At 38.6% G+C, this 18184-nt stretch overlaps 1 protein-coding gene across 1 annotated transcript in view; it reads left to right on the forward strand.

The window, feature by feature from the left end:
* The window catches only part of SETD3 (SET domain containing 3, actin histidine methyltransferase), a 64719-nt gene that overhangs the window by 29774 nt on the left and 16761 nt on the right, over window positions 1–18184 (forward strand). The window contains exons 4-6 of the mRNA XM_050335187.1: window positions 1023–1171; window positions 2187–2259; window positions 2768–3024. Of these exons, the coding sequence (XP_050191144.1) occupies window positions 1023–1171; window positions 2187–2259; window positions 2768–3024 (479 nt within the window). The remainder of the gene's footprint in view (window positions 1–1022; window positions 1172–2186; window positions 2260–2767; window positions 3025–18184) is intronic.

The following is an 18184-nucleotide window of genomic DNA, read 5'->3' on the forward strand; positions in this document are numbered from 1 at the left end:
TCAATGTTGAATTTTTATACTGTATCATCAAAGACTATAATTTTAGATGATACTTGCACTTTTAAGTTAACTGTAGATTTAATTGGTTCTGGGGCTTGAAATGCAAACTGTGGAGGCAGAAGGCAGGGGATGTTTTAAATACACTAATGCTCCTTTCCTAATATCCTTTTAATCTAAAAATATATTTTATCACCTCTGCTTAACCTAAGTGTATTTGGATATAAGCATCTTGTTGGTGACATTCTGTCATTCATAAAATGGCTGGAGCATTGAGGGGCCTTTGTACACTTGTAATGTGATCTGACACTAGTTTGAGTTGCAAGGAACACACAGGGGCGAAGAGTTACAAAAGGAGCTGGCTGAGTATAACCAGGAACTATTATGGAGAGGTTCTAATCAGATGACAGTAAAGGGGAAAACTGAGGAAATGAATGAAGCTTGTGATTTCACTGGTGAACCACATGCCTGTTGGAGAAGCAAAGTGTAAAAATTTGCACAAGCAAGCTCTGTGATGTCAGGAGGATGATCAGTCCCTAGATATTTTAGTAGATCCATATGCTACAGGAAAAGGCTAACTGCCCTGAGATCTGCTTATCACCATTCACTGTGCTGAATTAATGAAGTTACAGCTTGCCTCTTAAATTCTTCCTTGTGTCTGTATCAACATGTGGTGGTGATTGCATTTATCATCAATATTAAGCTTGGAAATATTTTTGCTCTTCTTATTCGAAGGGAAAAGGAGAGGAGAGCTTCATATTTCATCACAGCTCAGTTTAGGTGGTTGTGTTTTTAAGATGACTGGTAAACCAGAGTGGCACAATATTGAAGTTGATGAAAATTGGGTATGACATTTGTATAGTACTGAGTAACACTTAACAAAGACCAGTTCTGACTCAGATCCTTCAAAGTAGCACTGCTGTGGGGTAGCACATAGCTTTTTCCATGGGCTTTTATATTGAAGTTCTTTATCTTTCTAGATCCTCTTATTTCTGCATTTGTTTTTTAATAAATTGTGTATATAGGTTTGTCTGTTGTCTTTGATGGAAAAAGAGATGACTATTTCCCTGAACTGATAAAATGGGCAACTGAAAATGGAGCATCCACAGAGGGTTTTGAAATAGCTAACTTTGAAGAGGAGGGATTTGGTTTGAAAGCAACAAGAGAGATAAAGGTGAGCATGTGAACATTTGACTTAGATTAGAAAATCGTGTTTGGAATATATCTGCAGAGCTCTGAAATGTTCACCACCTTCCCCTCCCCCTTTTTACTGCTTGTGAAACTGCTGTTCTGAAATGTTCTCAACTCTGCTTTCTTGAGAAACTAAATTATTTATAAAATTGAGTATTATTTTTTATGAGTACTGATAGTATTGTGAATTTTCAATCAGTCTTCCTTTTTTTTCCTCTAATCACCAGAGTACTCTACCCTGTTCATGTATCTCTTTTTTCCATGCTATCTAACTATTTAGTCTCTTCTTTCATGTCCCTTCTTTTAAAGAATTGGTCTTTTTGCCTCAGAAAGAGGTATTTGCAATATCTGTTTTCTAGTGAAAATGAAAAAACTCCAAAATTACAGTAATTGTAAGGAATGTCTTTTTATCAGGTGAGGAATATAGACACACACAGTTACCTAACTTAGTAAGTAAGCATTTAAGATTATGTCTTTCCATTCCCATTTTACAGATGATACAAATTTGAAGACCAATCAGCTGTTACAGAAAGAATATTAGAAAGTGAGCATAGTATATTCATTTTAGGGCTTTAGTAGCTCACAGTTAATAAGCTGCTAGAAATCCTGAGCAGTTTTTCTAGAATAAGAACAGCCAATGTGGAAAAACTGGACTGTGAATAAATATTCTACCATGTAATTATTAGCAATATAATGTGTCTGATAACTTTAAAGTAGTGTGGGCAATCTACACGTTAGCAGTTCCTAACTAAAGCAATCTTAAGTGTCTGTCTTCAAAGCTTTGTGTAATGCAGATTGGAACATTTGGTTAGCACAATATGAAACATTCCTTGTTTGTTTAATTTGAGGTGGAAGAGAAGAAGATTTTTGATTCAGCGTAATTTTTATTTAAAAAAAAAAAAGAGAAAACAACTTGTAATTTGAAGTCGATGTATATTTGAGAGACTTGGCGTATCATATATATGCTAACTGACCCTCTGTATTTTTCCTTTGTGTAGGCTGAAGAGTTGTTTCTTTGGGTTCCTAGAAAACTGTTGATGACGGTTGAGTCAGCTAAAAATTCAGTCTTAGGTAAGAGCTTAAGGAAGTTCTTAAGCAAGAAATTAATATCAATGGGATCATTCAGTAGGAGACTGTCTTTCTTTAGGTGATCTTCTTTATTACAGGACTTGCTTGTTATGCCATTCCTCAGGTTAGGAATACCTAGAAGCTTGAAGTGTCAGTGGAAAGAATTTAATGTCCCAGTTTGTTTCTGGCTGAGTGCACTAAATATCTTCCACAAGTGTGTGTTATTTTGAACACATACAATGTAGCTTGTCTAACTTCTGGAGATAAAATGTTCTGATTGTTCTGGTTTCTTCATGTCTTCCATCATATGTGTGCACAAGGCATTTACTGTGTTAATAAACTTGCAGCACAATACAGCGTAGGCAGCTAAAAATTTTAGAAATCTGAAAAACTTTTTTTTTTTTTTGTTAAATTCTTACATGTTATTTCAACACGTTAATTTAAGGTAAATCTAAGGTGATATTTTTCCATGGACAATTAATTTAGTGCCTCACCTTTTCTGGTTAATTAGGATCTCTGTATTCTCAAGATCGAATTCTTCAAGCCATGGGCAATATAACGTTGGCATTCCATCTCCTTTGTGAGAGAGCCAACCCCAACTCTTTCTGGCTGCCCTACATTCAGACACTCCCCAGTGAATATGATACTCCTCTCTATTTTGAAGAAGATGAAGTACAGTACCTTCAATCAACTCAGGCCATACATGATGTTTTTAGCCAATATAAAAATACAGCTCGGCAGTATGCCTATTTCTACAAAGTTATTCAGGTAAGCATCTTAAATGTAGTATATACATATTGTTCTCATGATTCTTATTGAGGAAGGTGTGAAAACAGTGACACTAAATAATAGCACAAGAGTATTGCTCTTAAAAGTCTGAATTATTAAAGCAATTTTTCGCTGTTTTTTTAACTGCTGCTGAAATTTTGCAGTTCAGTAGGCTAATGAGTATATAAGAATGTATTTAGTTGGTTGAGAGAAGTGACTATTGCTCTTTGTTTGAAATTGGGTGAAGCTTCACCTAGAATACTGTACAATTTCAGGCCCACCAGCACAAAAGATGTGTTGACAAACTGGAATGAGATCAGAGGAGGACTATTAAGATGTTATTTGCTTCAGCCCTTTATTCATATGGGAGACTGAGGGAGCTGGATTTGTTTGTTCTGGGGAAAAGGAGATAAGGGATGATCCAGTCATTGCTTTCATCTTAGCCAGTTTCCAGAAGTTTGCCTGTGGGAAGTTTTGCTACGTGACCTGTAGAGATCCACAACCTATGCCTCTTTGATTCTTTGGAAAAAATATAGTTTGCTAATTGTTAATTGACAGAATAAAAGCATTGCATATGTTGTATTTCCAGTGACCGTGGATTAACTGTTGTTTTCTGTTCTATTTAGCATAATTATTTTGACTGCTTTCAAATACAAAGATAAACCCATCTGGTAACAACTTGAGTCTGGAGATGCTTGAGATGGGTGAACTTTTCATTGTGTTCTGAAGTAACGATTTAAATTGAGTCTCTGAGATAGACCTGTGTTACTCTGACTGATACCTAGACATAATTGATGTTGTAAGTGAATGGTGATATGTTGTTCTCAAGGTAGTGCTCAGTGTCCAAACATCCAAAGCTTTTTGTAGCATGATCTGTAGTATGTGACTCTATGTGCTGAATTTTCCCAACTCTGTGATCTAGAGATACTTTCTTTGGCCGCAGGAGAGGTGAGAAGACATAAGGCAATTCTGTTCTCCTTCAGTGTTATCGGAGCTCCAAAGCTTTTCTATTAACTGTTCTAATTCAACCAAGGTTAAACTATTTTATGTAGCTGTTTGGTGTTTCAAGAACTGAATATGTTTCAAGCACAGTGTCAGTTTGCCGAGTATAAGGAACAAAGGGATATATTTTGAAAACTCAAGTAGTTGAAAAAAGATGGGTGAAAGCCAAATCAGATGCACAAGGAGTATGGTAGAAACAATATCTTTGATATCAGAAGGGAACAGAATTCTTCCTTCCAGGTGTCACAATTCAGGAAACAATAGTTCAGCCACTCTCTTTTCCTGCCATGTGCTATCCTAGGCTGCCAGTCCACACTTGACCTTCCAACCTTTCATTTTGTCTCTCAAAGTGTGCTGCTTGAGCAAACAGAACTTCTAAATTTTGTGTCTCTAGAACATCTTTTTACCCATAAAAAGGTCTTCTGTTTTTAACGAGTTATTTGCAGAATATTATGGATCATTATCCAATTCTTCCAACTGCTATTCTTACTCTTGCAGTACTTAATCAGGTAGTTGAACTATCACTGTGACTAGTTCCATCATTTTCATTGACTAGTCCTGTGTATGAGAGGTTATGTGACCACAACATTAATTAAAAAAACTGAAATACCATTTTACAGAGAAATGAGATTTGGAATAAAATCCTTGATTTTGACTGCCATGTATGCAGTATTTCATAACCTCGTCTCAGTGACTGATGAATACATAAAGATTGATATCAAAGTGATGCAAGCACAGCTGAAGAAACTATGTAAAATGCAATAGTGTGACATCAGTTGAGCCATGAAATATCTATTATGTGAAAAGCATCTTAAATGTTTGACAAAACATTTTAGTTTGAAAGTTTCCTGTGGCACATAATGTGTTAAAGGATGGCACATTCATGCTGTTTCTCCTATTGTCCCTTAAAGCTAACCAAGGATTGTTTGTGTAGCATTTAAGCTAATGTGGTCAAAGTAACATCCCACTAAAAAATAATTTGTATTCCACATCAAAGTCTGCTGTTGACTGTTAAGAAAAGGGACAGTTTGAACAAAGAGAATAATGTACATCAGATGACTTTAGGGGCAGAGTGTCTTTAGAACCCCGGTGATGGCAATGTGCTGTACATGGCAACAAGCCTTTAATACTGTGCACTGTTATATTTTCTGCTTTAAATTTGCAATTCTATAGAAGTTGATATGGGAGCTCATGAGGAAGACTTCTCAGACTGATATTGTTGAGATTGATTTAGTTTGGTTTGATCTGCAGCAGGGGGAAGCTTTTGTGGAAATAATGTTCAAATAAGTGGCTGTCTTCTCTTTGAGCTTTGCATTAGTATACACACAAAAGTGTTTAGTACTGTACTCTTGCCTTTTGTATGAACTGTTAAAATGTAGATTCTGGTCACATGTGGTCAGAAAACTAGATCAGATTTTTTTTTATTCTCCTGAAAAATGCTTTTATTTCTTGTTTTGTGTTCTTGTGTGATATAGCTGTTGTTTCACATTGAATGTGAGCATGAAGGTAGAGCAGGTAGGAATCATTTGCTTTATTTACTTTTCTTGTGAGAATGAAAGGTAATAAATATTAGGTAAATTTTAGGTGTGTTCTGGCTGTTTGGTGCCTTGCTTCAGCAATGCCAAGTAACTACAATTTCAGCTGAATGTTTCTTTACTAATATTCAGTAAATATCCCATTAGAAAGTTATATGAATTCAGCTGCCTCCAGGAGTGCCAAGTGTATGTATTGGGTACCTATTATTAATGATTTTGATGAAAAGTTTTCCATAAGTTTTAAAAATTATTGATCTCTGTTTCTGCTATCAAAAATAAGAGCTTGTAATTCATGACATGGTGGAGAAAAAAGTTAATAGAGGAAAAAATAAAAGCCTCTTTCTTCTCTAAAAACGAGGTGCCATTTTTCATTATTCAGAAAAGCTAAAATTAATTTTAGTATCAGCTTGCATGCACTCATATAATTTTGTGAACAAAGTTGACCCACAAAATACTGGTGCTAAGTGTAATTCATGAGCATATGGAAAAGGCAAGAAGTAGCGAGAGAAAAATTTGTCATATAAATGAAAAAAGCAAAGCAAACCAACTTATCTGTTAAAGACACTGTACTCTGCAAGCTTTATGTAGTTGAATGTTAGATTTGGTTGTATACTACCATTTCATTCAGTACTACTACTGCTTTAGCATAAGTGTTTTAATGAAAGCTGTCCTCTGTGACCAGGGTTTTTATAGTGCTTTCAGTATGCAGGCTAATTTTTTTTAAGTGTACAAATACATTTTTTGTAATACAAAAATCTTAAAACTATACTTACTGTATTTATAGTTGTTCTAATGCAGAAAGTAATACTAGAAGCATCTTAATATAAAAGTTGTTTTGTTGAGATTTGAAGACACTCAAAAAGGGACTATTTCGATTGCAGCATTTTTAGTCTAAAAAGTATTTCTGATAGCTTGGGGAATAAAAGAGTTAACAAATCATTTTTTCAAATGCTTCATTTTCTTTCCAAATAGGACTGATAGACTGTTATTAAAATAATTTGGCTTCTGGTAGGTGTGCAGTTTTAAACATTGTTTTTATTATGCTGTTTTGTTTCCTTAACTTCTCCATAAGGGTGACTGCTGCAGTTCTAACTCTTTCTCCAAGTGCTTAGTCTGGGTACACATGAAGAATGGGCAGATTTATGAATTTCACAGCTGTTGTAAGCTAAACTGTTGTCTGGTTTGATAAGCAGAAACAGGTGGGATGTTGAGCAGACAAAAATAAACCCTTGAGCATGTTAGCCAGGCTCTATAAACCACACTGACACCTCTCTAAACATATGTAATTTGATAACTAAAAAATAGTTAAAAGTTCTTACAGATGTACTTTAAAGGCGCATTTGGCCTCTGCGTTGCTATCAAAATACAGGGAATAGTCAAAAGACTGCTTTCATTGCTGCAGACCTGTAGTTTGCAAGATGTTTTTGTAGTTTGTTCCAAAGAGAAATTCTGTAAGCTGCAGGGTTTTCTCTTCTCAGGGGAAGAGAAAGGGAGGTGTGTGTGTGACTTCCATTAACATTTATGGGCATTGCATGCCTGCTGAAGGGTGAACAAAGCCCAGATATTTATGTCTTAATGTTAAAATTTTTGTACCCTGAAATGTGGTATAATAGGCACAAGAGGGAGCCATATAGTTTACAGACATTCACAGTGAAATTATATTCCTAAAGAAAACGCAATCAAGTTTGAACCTTTTTTGAAAGACTATACAGTGGTCTTCATCTTTGATTTTGCAGTGTATCCATGTGCCTGTTTGTAGTCTGCTACAGAGGGGCTTTTGTAAGTTAAAACAAGACATGAAGACAAAGAGTGCACTTACAGAAGGTGGAAGGGCCCAAGCTATTTATAGTTTGAACACAATAGGTCTGTAGCAGTGTTGTATCTTTTCCCCAGCTCTAGTAAAGGCTGTTATTACCTGCCTAAATAAAAGACAATTTTATGATAATTTTGGTTGACTTTTAAAATCTTTGAAGTGATAAGTCTGAAATCAGCAGAACCCTTATGTAGCCATAGATTTTGACCATGGCAGCCAGTGTATGCGTTCAGTGGCACTCTGTGTGTGAGTGGTATCTGCATGTTGCTGCCTCTTATGTGCTGGAAAAACAATAAGTTATGCCAGACTGTCCAGGATGGCAGTTTGGCATTGATTTAGAGAGTGTTTTCAGCCTGTAGTCTTTGGTCCACTGAGGGTCTGCAGTTTTTTCTGAAGGGCACCAGCAAGCTATCTGTCCGTAAAGAAAACAAACAAACATCCAAACCCAAACCAGTATGGGTGACATTGAAAACAAACAAACATCCAAACCCAAACCAGTATGGGTGACATTGTAGTGGACATCTGCTATAAGCTGCCTGATCAGAAGGAAGGAAGGAAGGAGGGGATGAGGCCTTCTACACACAGCTAAAAATAGCCTCATGTTTGCAGGGCACTTCAGTCACCCCGGTATTTGTTAAAGGAACAACACAACAGGTCATAAACAACCCAGGTTTCTGAAGAACATTGATAACAGCTTCCTTCCTTGTCCAAGCAATAGAGGAGCCAGTAGAGGAGAAGGGCTATTTCCATTCATTGACGTCATACTTACAAACAAGGAAGGGTTTGTCAGGAATGTGAAGGCTGAAGACAGCCTTGGCTGTAGTGACCATGAGGTAGTAGTAGATTTCAGGATCCTGAGAGGAGGGAGCAGACCAAAAAGCAAAGTCACAATGCTGGACTTCAGGAAAGCATTATTTGCCACTTCATGGATCTGCTTGGAAGAGTTCTGTGGGTTAAGGCTTTGGAGGGAAGAAGCACCTAAGAAAGAAAACAGTAATATGGATAGATCACCTCCTCAAGGTCAAGAGGATTCCATCCCAAAAAGCAGGAAGTCAGACCAAAATGCCAGGAGACCTGCATGGATGAACAAGGAACTCCTGGAAAAAATTTAGATGCTAAAAATAAACATAGAGAGGGTGAAAGCAGGGACAGGTAACATGGAAGGAATATGAAGACATTGTCCAGTCATCCAGGGATGTGGTTAGGAAAGCTAAAGCCCAGCAGTGATTGAATCTGGCAAGGGATGTCAAAGGCAACCAAGAGGGCTTCTGTATCTGCATGGGTGACAAAAGGAAGACTAGGGGTGATGTCGGCCTGCTGCTGGATGGCACAGGGGAGCTGGTGACACAGAACATGGAGAAAACTGAGGTGCCAAATGCCTTCCTTTTCCTCCATCTTTACTAGTAAGACCAACCTTCAGGAATCCCAGGTATTGTACACCAGGAAAAAAGGCTGGAGCAATGATGATATACCCTTGGTGGAAGAGGAACGGATCAGGGAATATTTAAGCAAACTAGGCATATACAAGTCCATGGGCCCTGATGGGATGCACTGACAAGTGCTGAAGGAGTTGGTTGATGTTATTTTGAGTTGACTCACATGCCCAAAGGTCAGGATGCCATCCAGAGGTCCTGGACAAACTTGAGAAGTTGGCCTGTGGGAATCTCATGAAGTTCAACAGGGCAAAATGCAAGGTGATGCACATGCATCGAGGCAAGCCGTGCTGTCAATATGGCTGTGGGTTAAAGGGATTGAGAGCTGCCCTGCAGAGATGGACTTGGGGGTGCTGGTGGGTGAGAAGCTCAACGTGACCCAGCAAAGTGTGTTTGCAGGTCAGAGACCCAACTGAACCCCAGGCTTCATCAAAAGCAGAGTAGGCAACAGGTTGAGGGAGGTGATTCAACCCTTCTGCTCTGTTGAGACCCCACCTGGAGTGCTGTACACCCAGCTCTGGGGTCCCCGGCAAAGGAAGGCCGTGCAGCTTTTGGAGCAGGTCCAGAGAACAGCTGCGGAAATGATCAGAGGGCTGGAGCACCTCTCCTGTGAGGAAATGCTGAGAGAGCTGGCATTGTTCATCATGGAGAAGGCTGCAAGGAGACCTTAGTGCAGCCTTTCAGTACTTAAATGTGGCTTATAAGAAAGATAAAAACTTTTTAGAAGGGCTTGTTTGCAAGAATGCAATAATTTTAAACTAAGAGAGGGTTGATTTAAACTAGATCTAAAGAAGAGATGGTGAAACACTGGCACAGGTTGCTCAGAGAGGTTGTAGATGCCCATTTGTGGAAATGTTTGCACTGAGGTTAGATGGGGCTCTGAGCAACCTGATCTAGTTAAAGATGTCCCTGCTTATCACAGTGGGGATTGGACGAGGTGACCCTTAAAGGTCCTTTCCAACACAAACTCTGTGATTCTCAATGATCTTTGAGTGATCATGATGGTTGGGAGAAGGTCCTGAGGACTGGAAGAAAGCAAATGCCACTCCTATCCTCAGGATACGAGGAGGACCTAGGCAGCATGCCTGTCAGCCTCACTTCAGTCCCTGGGAAGGTGCCATCCAGTAGGACTTTGACAGGCTGGAAAAATTGGCTACCAGTTGATAAAGTTCAGCAAGAAGTGCAAAGTCCTGAACTTGAAGTGAAATAATCCCATTTTAGTATGTTTGGGGACAAGTTGAACATGAGCCAGCAATATATGTCCTTGCAGCAAAAAAGGGCTAATGGCATCCTGGGCTGCGTTAGGAGTGTTGGCAGCAGGTCGAGGGAGGTGATCCTTCTTTACTCAGCTCTGGTGAGGCCACACCGAGTGGGCTTCCTGATAGAAGAGAAATCAGTAAGAATTTTAGAAATAAACCACATGGAGAAAGCAAAGTCACCTATTTATTTAAGTAATATTTTAGCAAGTAAATTTAATTTTCTTTCACTCAGTTTTATGCTACTTTGAAAAGTTAATGAGCAAATACTTACCAGTGCTTTCTTTGCCTTCTGTCAAGCTACTCTTACTCAAGAAGCAGAAGCTGCCCCACGAATCACACCTTTTTTAAAATATTTTTTTTTAATATAGAATCTATTTGGTAGAAGTTGTTTGAAGTTTTTAGATTATCTGTAGTCTTCTTTCATCCAGTATTCCACAGGAACATGTTCATACTAGTTTTCTGACTAGTGTGTATTGACATCTGGACACTGTTTGTGAAAGTGTTATTGTAGTCCCATTGTGAATACAAGCTTTGCAGTTATCTATCCAAAGATGTTTTGATCTGTTTATGTGCAGTATTGGACAGAGAACTTAATTTCCTGGAGGCTGTAATCCCTTTTGATCAGATACTAAATTTGATTTATTATTCATATAAAATTTGACTAATTGATTTAGCGTGAATGAAATTCTAAAATCCAGTCATTAGCTGTTGGGGACTGGAATATAATTTTAGTTAGGATGTTTAACGCATCAAATTCTAGATTTCAAAATAATATTATAGCATCTTTAAAATCTGGTATCACGTTTGACTCTTCAATATTAGTTGTATTAGGTGAGAATTCACATCTCTAGCTTAATTTTTACATCAGTTTTTGAAGTTGTGATGATGCTTTCGATATGACTTATGCTACTCTTACATTATTTTTCTGTGCTGTTTTTACTCTATCCTTTTCCAATAAGCATATGATTTTCCACGTCAGTGTGAAGTAGAACGTCTGGTGTCTCTCTGTAATTGGCTTGAAGATACCACCATTTAACTTTCGTGTTCTCAATGATAATTGAGTTGAATGCAGACAACTATACTACCTTTTAAAACACTTTATTCCAATGTTTGGAAGTTGTCTAGTATTTTTCAGTTAATATAATAGAGAATATTTTAATGCTTTTAAAGAGTTCAGTATGCTGTCAAAAGCAAATGTATTTGGAAGCAGAATTCAGTTTTGCTTCTGTACTAGGTAGGTCTTTAGGGTTCTCAGTTTTCCCCCTACTTGATTTATACTTATTGGCATGCCAGTCAAATAGCTCTTTTCAGAAATGATCTCAGCAACACTGTGAAAAATGGGTGGAAGAAAGATGGCACAGTTGCAAACCCTGTAAAATCTTTCCCTTTTGTTTACTTCTCTGCTATGCGTGTCACCTTAAGGAGAGATTTAAAATTGCATGGAATGGGCAGCTACAAAGGTAAAATAGTGTTGCTATTTAATTTGCTTTGTCTGAATTTCAATGCCTGAGTTGTTCTGTTTGATCAATAATAAATCAATAGGCAGTTAATAATGGAATATATTTATGTTTTTCTGTGGTTTTCTTCTGTGAAGGCCAAAATATTGTATTAATCTGTTTTGCTGGCAGCAAGCTGAAGATTGACAGTATGCCTGTACTGTACCACTTAGTGTATCTACTGTAAGGTGGTTTAGACATTGAAAGCATGTGCCAAATTCCTGATTTTTGTGTCAATTCTGGTGTGTCCCACCCCCAGCTATGATGACAGTAACAGCAGATCCTGGGGCTTCTCTGAGCCATTCCTGTGGCTGCCCCTCTCCATCGCAGAAGCTGCTCCAGGCTTTGCTGGGTTGCGTCTGTCTCTCTCAGACAAATGAAGAGCTCAAGTCCTTACGTGGGTGGGAGGTCTGCTGCCTCCTTCCCCTGTTCCTTCCTTGCCTTCCACAGGAACACGGCGACAGCTCTGGGCTTTGAGCCAGCCGGACACAGGAGGAGGTGTTTGGCTGTTCGGGCAGCGTTTGCTCCTCAAACAGCTGTTCCCTATCTCCTCCAAGGAAAAGGTGGCAGGCCATATGGAGGCATCCTGTGGTCCAGATTCAGGCGATGGGCGCCAGTTGGACCGTGCTGGCCTAGATCGAAATACAGGCACGTCCTACTTGAAGTCTGCTATTTCTTACAGTCAAAATGCTAAGTTGGAGGACAGACAGGATAAAACATATCTTTCATTTTGGATATAGATGTTATCTTTCTTTGTACAGTCATTGTTAAGAACTCCTAATCAGTAGGTTTTAATTTATTTTATATTCTGGATGGTTTGGATTCTGTTATACTCGCCTAAACGCCTGCTTTCCTCTAGAGAAGCAGAGATGTACTTCAAAGCATATATGCCAGTGCAAAACAAAATTTGTTTCTGCACAGTTTAAATCACATTTGGGAGGAATAATACGTTCTCTTGTTAGTATTATGGCTTTTAAGGCATTTTTTTTGAAGATGGGGTTCTCAACCAGTCTTCTGCTTGAGAATGCAGATAAGTATCTCTTTTTACAGCCAATAGAGTGGAGGCAGTTTTTTGTTTGGTTTTCTGTTAGTTGCTTTTATTTTTATTTTTTTAACTGAGTTGCACTTTCCAGGACATTTGAGTTTATCCCTGGAGGTGTTGTCTGTGTCTGTTGTGAAAGTGAGTGCCTCAGCAGACATCAGGAGATCATCATGCACTTACAAGTATACTTTCTCATATAAAGTTTGTACTCATTGTGCAGATTTAATATTTTTCTTGATATAACAGCAGTTACAAATGTTCCATAAATTTAAAATATTATAACAAGCTGATGTTTCTTAGAGTGAAATACTCAAAGGATGTATTCTTTAAGCACTGCAAAATTATACAGGGTACTTATCTTTGTTAAAATTAGTAATTTAACTAAATTACAAAGTGGATTATCCTCTTCAGTCAGACCCAATGCTAATACTCCACACAGTAGGACACTGATATGTTGCTAAGTAAACCAAAGTTTATTTTCTTGTACTACGGTTTGAATGTGAGTTGAAAAGGAAATGATAAGTTTTTAGTTTTGGATGTGTATGCCACTGTAGTCCCAGTACATCTGGTTCCAGGACTTACCATGCCCCATGTGCCATGGCAGTTTTAGAGCATGGAAACTTGATTATGGGATGATCATGATCCAAGTTTCCACCTAAATGGCTCCTGGTATGATTTGTTTGTGAACTTGAGTAGTAGATTCACAGGTAACCAAACTTTGACCATGCTGCATAATATTAGCGCTTGTTAGGAGACTCTTTGGTTGTGGAGTGGTTATGAATAGAAAATACTGTCCCTGTCCTTTCAAAGAAGTTCACTTCAGACTTTCCATCAGAGCATTTTATTTGTGGCTTGTATTTCACTCAGTTAATAGTAGGGATGAATTTGCACATGAACATAGTACCTGTGCATTGCACTAAACAGAATCATAGAATATTCTAAGTTGGAAGGGACCCACAAGGATCATCAAAGTCCAGCTCCTGAAATTAACAAGGTAAAATGTTTCCTGAAATGAAAAATGCTCTAGGTAAACCTTATACCTCAGGGACAGCCTAAAGAGTAAATGATATGTCATGGTATGCAGACATAGACCCTTGTGAAGAAGCTATTTTCTGCAGCTGTCTTATGGTACCTGTGTGCATGAAGCACTTCAGACTGAACCTATCAATCTAAGGCTCAACGTGAACAATAAACTCATATTTCATAAGGAGATTTACCACAGGAGATAATGGGCCTAGTGTGTCTTTCTGTTACATGAATGGGCATGGGAGGGAGTGGAGAGGCTGTCTCACTGCAAAACATGTCCAGTCTCAGCCTGGCTTCCCCCGCCTCAGCCCTTAGCGGGGCTCTAAGTGATTTTGTGAAAGGACAAGAAAACTTGATCACCAATTTAAATACCCTATCTGAGTATCTTCTATTTTAGGAAAGACTAGTATTTCAGAATTGTGTATGTTAAAGAAGTATTCTGTAAATGGAGTGATCAAGAAGTAGATGTTAAGAACTCCATTGCTGTCTCACCTGTTTAATAAAGGAGATGCCACAGGACTGTAGTCAGGGTACTCAACTGCAGACAATTCAGAATTGTGTACTCTGTCAACCAAATGGTAATGTCCACTTTGCATGTGAAGTGGGTTGTCAGTCCTTCAGACCTTGAGTTAGTAGTTGTTGGTTTGAGTGTCTGTTATGCCACTGCTGTTTCATTAACTAAGAACAATTTTTGCAGGTAGGAGTTGCAGAAAAAGGGACTGTGCAGTTAAATTCCATTGCACCAGAAGGAGTCATTCCACTTTGCTTCCGCTGCATGAATCCCCTAACAGTCTGGAACAGTGCTTTCTTGTGTATATTGGCATAAAGTAAATAAAAATTTCTGACATAAAGAATAAGCAAGAATGTTATTTAGATGTAATAAGTTTCAATCCTGTGGTACCTTTTTTAAGATTCATTCTATTAGGTTTTGCAAAGTAGAATCATCTCTCTTCCCTTAGAAAAGTCATATAACAGCACAAGTTTGTGGATGTTATTCTTAGTGTTTCATGAATAGGGCTATTTGAAAATTCCACAGCATGTCTCTGTACTTATAAACTGTTATTACCAAGTGAAATAATCTTTGGCTTTGTCTCCTGTCCTGTACAGTGAACTGACTTTCCTCATTAGGTTAGGCAGCATATGTCCAATGGAAAAAGTGAATTCTTGTTTCCCTGTAGATCACTAGGATCCTCCATTCTGAATTCTTTATTTTACTTAGCTTTAGGGCAGTTAAAGCCTCTGCAGCTCCACAGAGAGGAATTTCTCTTCAAGGCTGCTGCTTCAAAGGATTTCCAGAGCTGGGAAAGGGACAGTAACCAGCAAATGCTGACAGATCTTCCTGCTTCTGGCCCTGAAAGTGTGTGTGTGTTTGTGTTTTTGTACACCTACACATTGGCCTGAAACCATCAAGTAGCATCCACCAAGGCTCATAACGAAATCTCCCCATGTTAATGAGTACATTGAAAAGGGGAGAATCCGCAAAGAAGAGGAGTAAAAAATTGTTTGGTCAAAAGCAACTAACCCTTGGGGTTTATGTTCAAAGGAATGAAAGTTAACAAGGTGGAAGCTTAGGCTGGTTTGGGCTTTAACCGTTTCAAGCATCCGCAGTGTTTTGGGGGCTGTGAGGGGAGTGCATTGATGGCCTCAGTATAATCTCAACACTTGTTATGATGCTTTTCTGAGATAGAAACGGAGCTGTCTCCACTTCAGTGGGATACAAGAGGTTTTTGAATATACTGAAATCTGATTTAGTAATACTGATGCAGTGATTGCCCACAACTTTGCCTTAGACTTATGAGTACTTGAAATATTCTTCACAGAAATCCAAGCATCTCTATGTCTATAAGTTCAGGAAACCAAGAAAAGCAAGGGATTTTTTTTTTTAATTACTGTTTTTTTTAACTAGGTGTTACAGTGGAGTGGTAGATTACTCTGATGGTCATTTTATTTCAGCTGAGAGGTTGTGCCTTTTTGAAAAAAACTGACTTTGATCGCATCCAGTGATTCAGTTAATTTTTTTCTTACTTGGATTATACAAGCGTTGATGACACAAAGGAATATACTGGTCAGTATGACTTCACATCAAAATACATTAGCTCTTTTCAAGACATCTAGTAGTGTAGATAAGAACACAAATTTAACACTATGTAAACTTTAAATTTTCCTTCTACTGAGACATTTTATTGTGTGTTACAGTAATAGGACTTGTACTTTGCATCACTTGGTAAACAAGCAAATACTAAGCTAATTTTAGTGGAAATTGCCCATCAAGATCAGGAGCTCTGATAAATGAGCTTTTGCATTTCATGATTGAATAGGGGAAGGGGTTACTGCCTCTCATAGTCTGGCGACTCTTTTACAGGGGGCTAATGCCCTTAGGCTGGACAGTAGAAGTGAAGGTTATGTGTCTTCTCAGCCAGAAAGGCACCCCCCCCTTTCTACACTGCAGCCTTCATGCCATTCAAATGAAAAGGAGTCCTCTCAAAAGTGGAGGAGTCCCCCAGTGTCTAGTTTGTGGGACTTGAGAATCATTATCTTGTGATGTCCATCCAAAAGTGTGATGGGGAAATTATTGGCACAGAGGCCCCTATGGCACATGGGGGGTGTTGCATGCTTGTGAGACATTAAACATGAGATGTGAACCCCTGGATATTGCTGCTTCACAGAAAGAGAAAAAATGTCTGGAAGTGTCCTTTTAATTTTTTTTTTCCTCTTCTCCCGCCCCCTCCCCCCCGCTCTGATTGCCATACTGAGTAACTGGCTTCTAGTCTGATAATGTTTTAGGTGACTAGAATAACAGTCTGTCTCTTTCCACAGTGGCTGCAGACAATCTGGCAGCAATCACTGTTACTTTTTAATATTTCTGGTTATTTTGAGATATCCTCCAAATGTCTCAAAGAAGGCTTGGAACACTGAAGGGGGAAAAAGCGGGTTTTTTTATTCTTTTTTTTTTTTTTAGGAATAGCAGCATCAGGAGGAAAATGAAATTCAGCATGCCACTATTTGTTTTTGCAGTGGTCATCACCCTGATTGCCAGCTCTGACAATATTTTCACAGAAAGGGTAACGAAATAGATGGTATTTGTTCTTTATAATAACTCTTTCAGTAGAATGTCAGGACCTGCATCTAAATGAATATATTCACATTTTCATGTTCCCATTTTTTATTTAAAGCTTCCCCTCCCAACTTTCTGAAACTACTTCATACAGACTTGGTAAGTTAAAATTAGGGTTCATGCAGTGGATAATGTCACATTTGAAAGCTAATCTGTAGAGACCTAGCCGCGTGAACCTGTAAAAGCTAGATCTGATTTTTTTTACGTATTAAGTGTTTGTTTAGTTTAAATATGTCTGTATCTTTTTTGATCAGTCTGAGCAATTTGCATGCTATGCAGCAGTCATCTTCTATACTTTATTAAATATCTGTCAATTATAAATATCAAGGTTTTACATTAATGTCAAGATAGTACATCAAAAATTCATGGAATATGTGACTTTTTTCAAGGGTATTTAATACTTAATGCATTTGTGTCATTTTTCTTTCTAGATATATTGACAGGTTTTATTAAGTGTTTGTTAGGGAGATTTCTTTTTTACCAAGGGACTATAAAGAGAAGCTGCATACTAAATCAAATTTTTAATCAGAATATTGTTCTTTTTTGTGTCTTCAGATTCTTGTAATCTATAGGGTTTTTAAGTTACATAGTAAAATAGACCAAGTCAGAAATCTAACATGACCAAATATGCTGACGTTATCTTAGCTTTAAAATAGCTACTAGAATATTGTACCACAGAATGCTATAAATATGGTAATTACATACACTGGGATTTTATTCTGCCTTGTGTCTTTTAAAGACCATATATTTTGTCCTTTATTGTAATTTACTATTGGTTTTATGTGAATTATGTACACATGGTGTCCATATAGGGGCAGTACCTAAGTTCCACAGATTTACAAATGGGGAGGGTTACAGAGCGTTTTGTGGCATCCAGGATCTTTGATGGCATCCAGGATCCCCGTGGTTTGGGTGTTCAGGTTGGATGTTACAGAGGACTGCCTGTGTCAAATGAGCAATTGACCTCACTGCAGTCCACTGGTGTGATACACGTTTCTCACAGAGAGGACAGTGACAACACGTATATTTCTTGCATCCTGTGGTTGTTTGCTCCAAGTTTGGGTCGAAGCTGTTGGCTGGTGCTCCCAGCGCGGTCCGGAGCTCGGAACAGGGAGTGTCTGTAGCCGTCGCTTTTAGGCTGTTGAGCCCCCCCGCAGCCTCTGTGATGCCTTTTCACTTCTAGTGCATAATGACCATAGTGATTACTGCCCTTGCGAAAACACGTTCTGCTAAGAGCCGCTGTTTGGGTGCTGGCAGGAGAGCAGAAGAGGGCAGAGCAGGCAGAGGGATATTTGCCTTCCCGGCGTCTTTCTGCTGCGATGAAGCGGCCGGACCACGCTCGGACGTGGGCTCACTGCTTACAGCGGAGGTGCCTCATGCAGAGCGAGGGTCTGGGGGCGCTGGGGCGGCCGGGCTGGGTGTCCTCGCCCCGCGGGCGG

The sequence above is a fragment of the Myiozetetes cayanensis genome, unplaced genomic scaffold (genome assembly GCF_022539395.1).
Source record: "Myiozetetes cayanensis isolate MyiCay16 unplaced genomic scaffold, myiCay2020 scf6-25, whole genome shotgun sequence".
In the NCBI taxonomy this organism is placed as follows: Eukaryota; Metazoa; Chordata; class Aves; order Passeriformes; family Tyrannidae; genus Myiozetetes; species Myiozetetes cayanensis.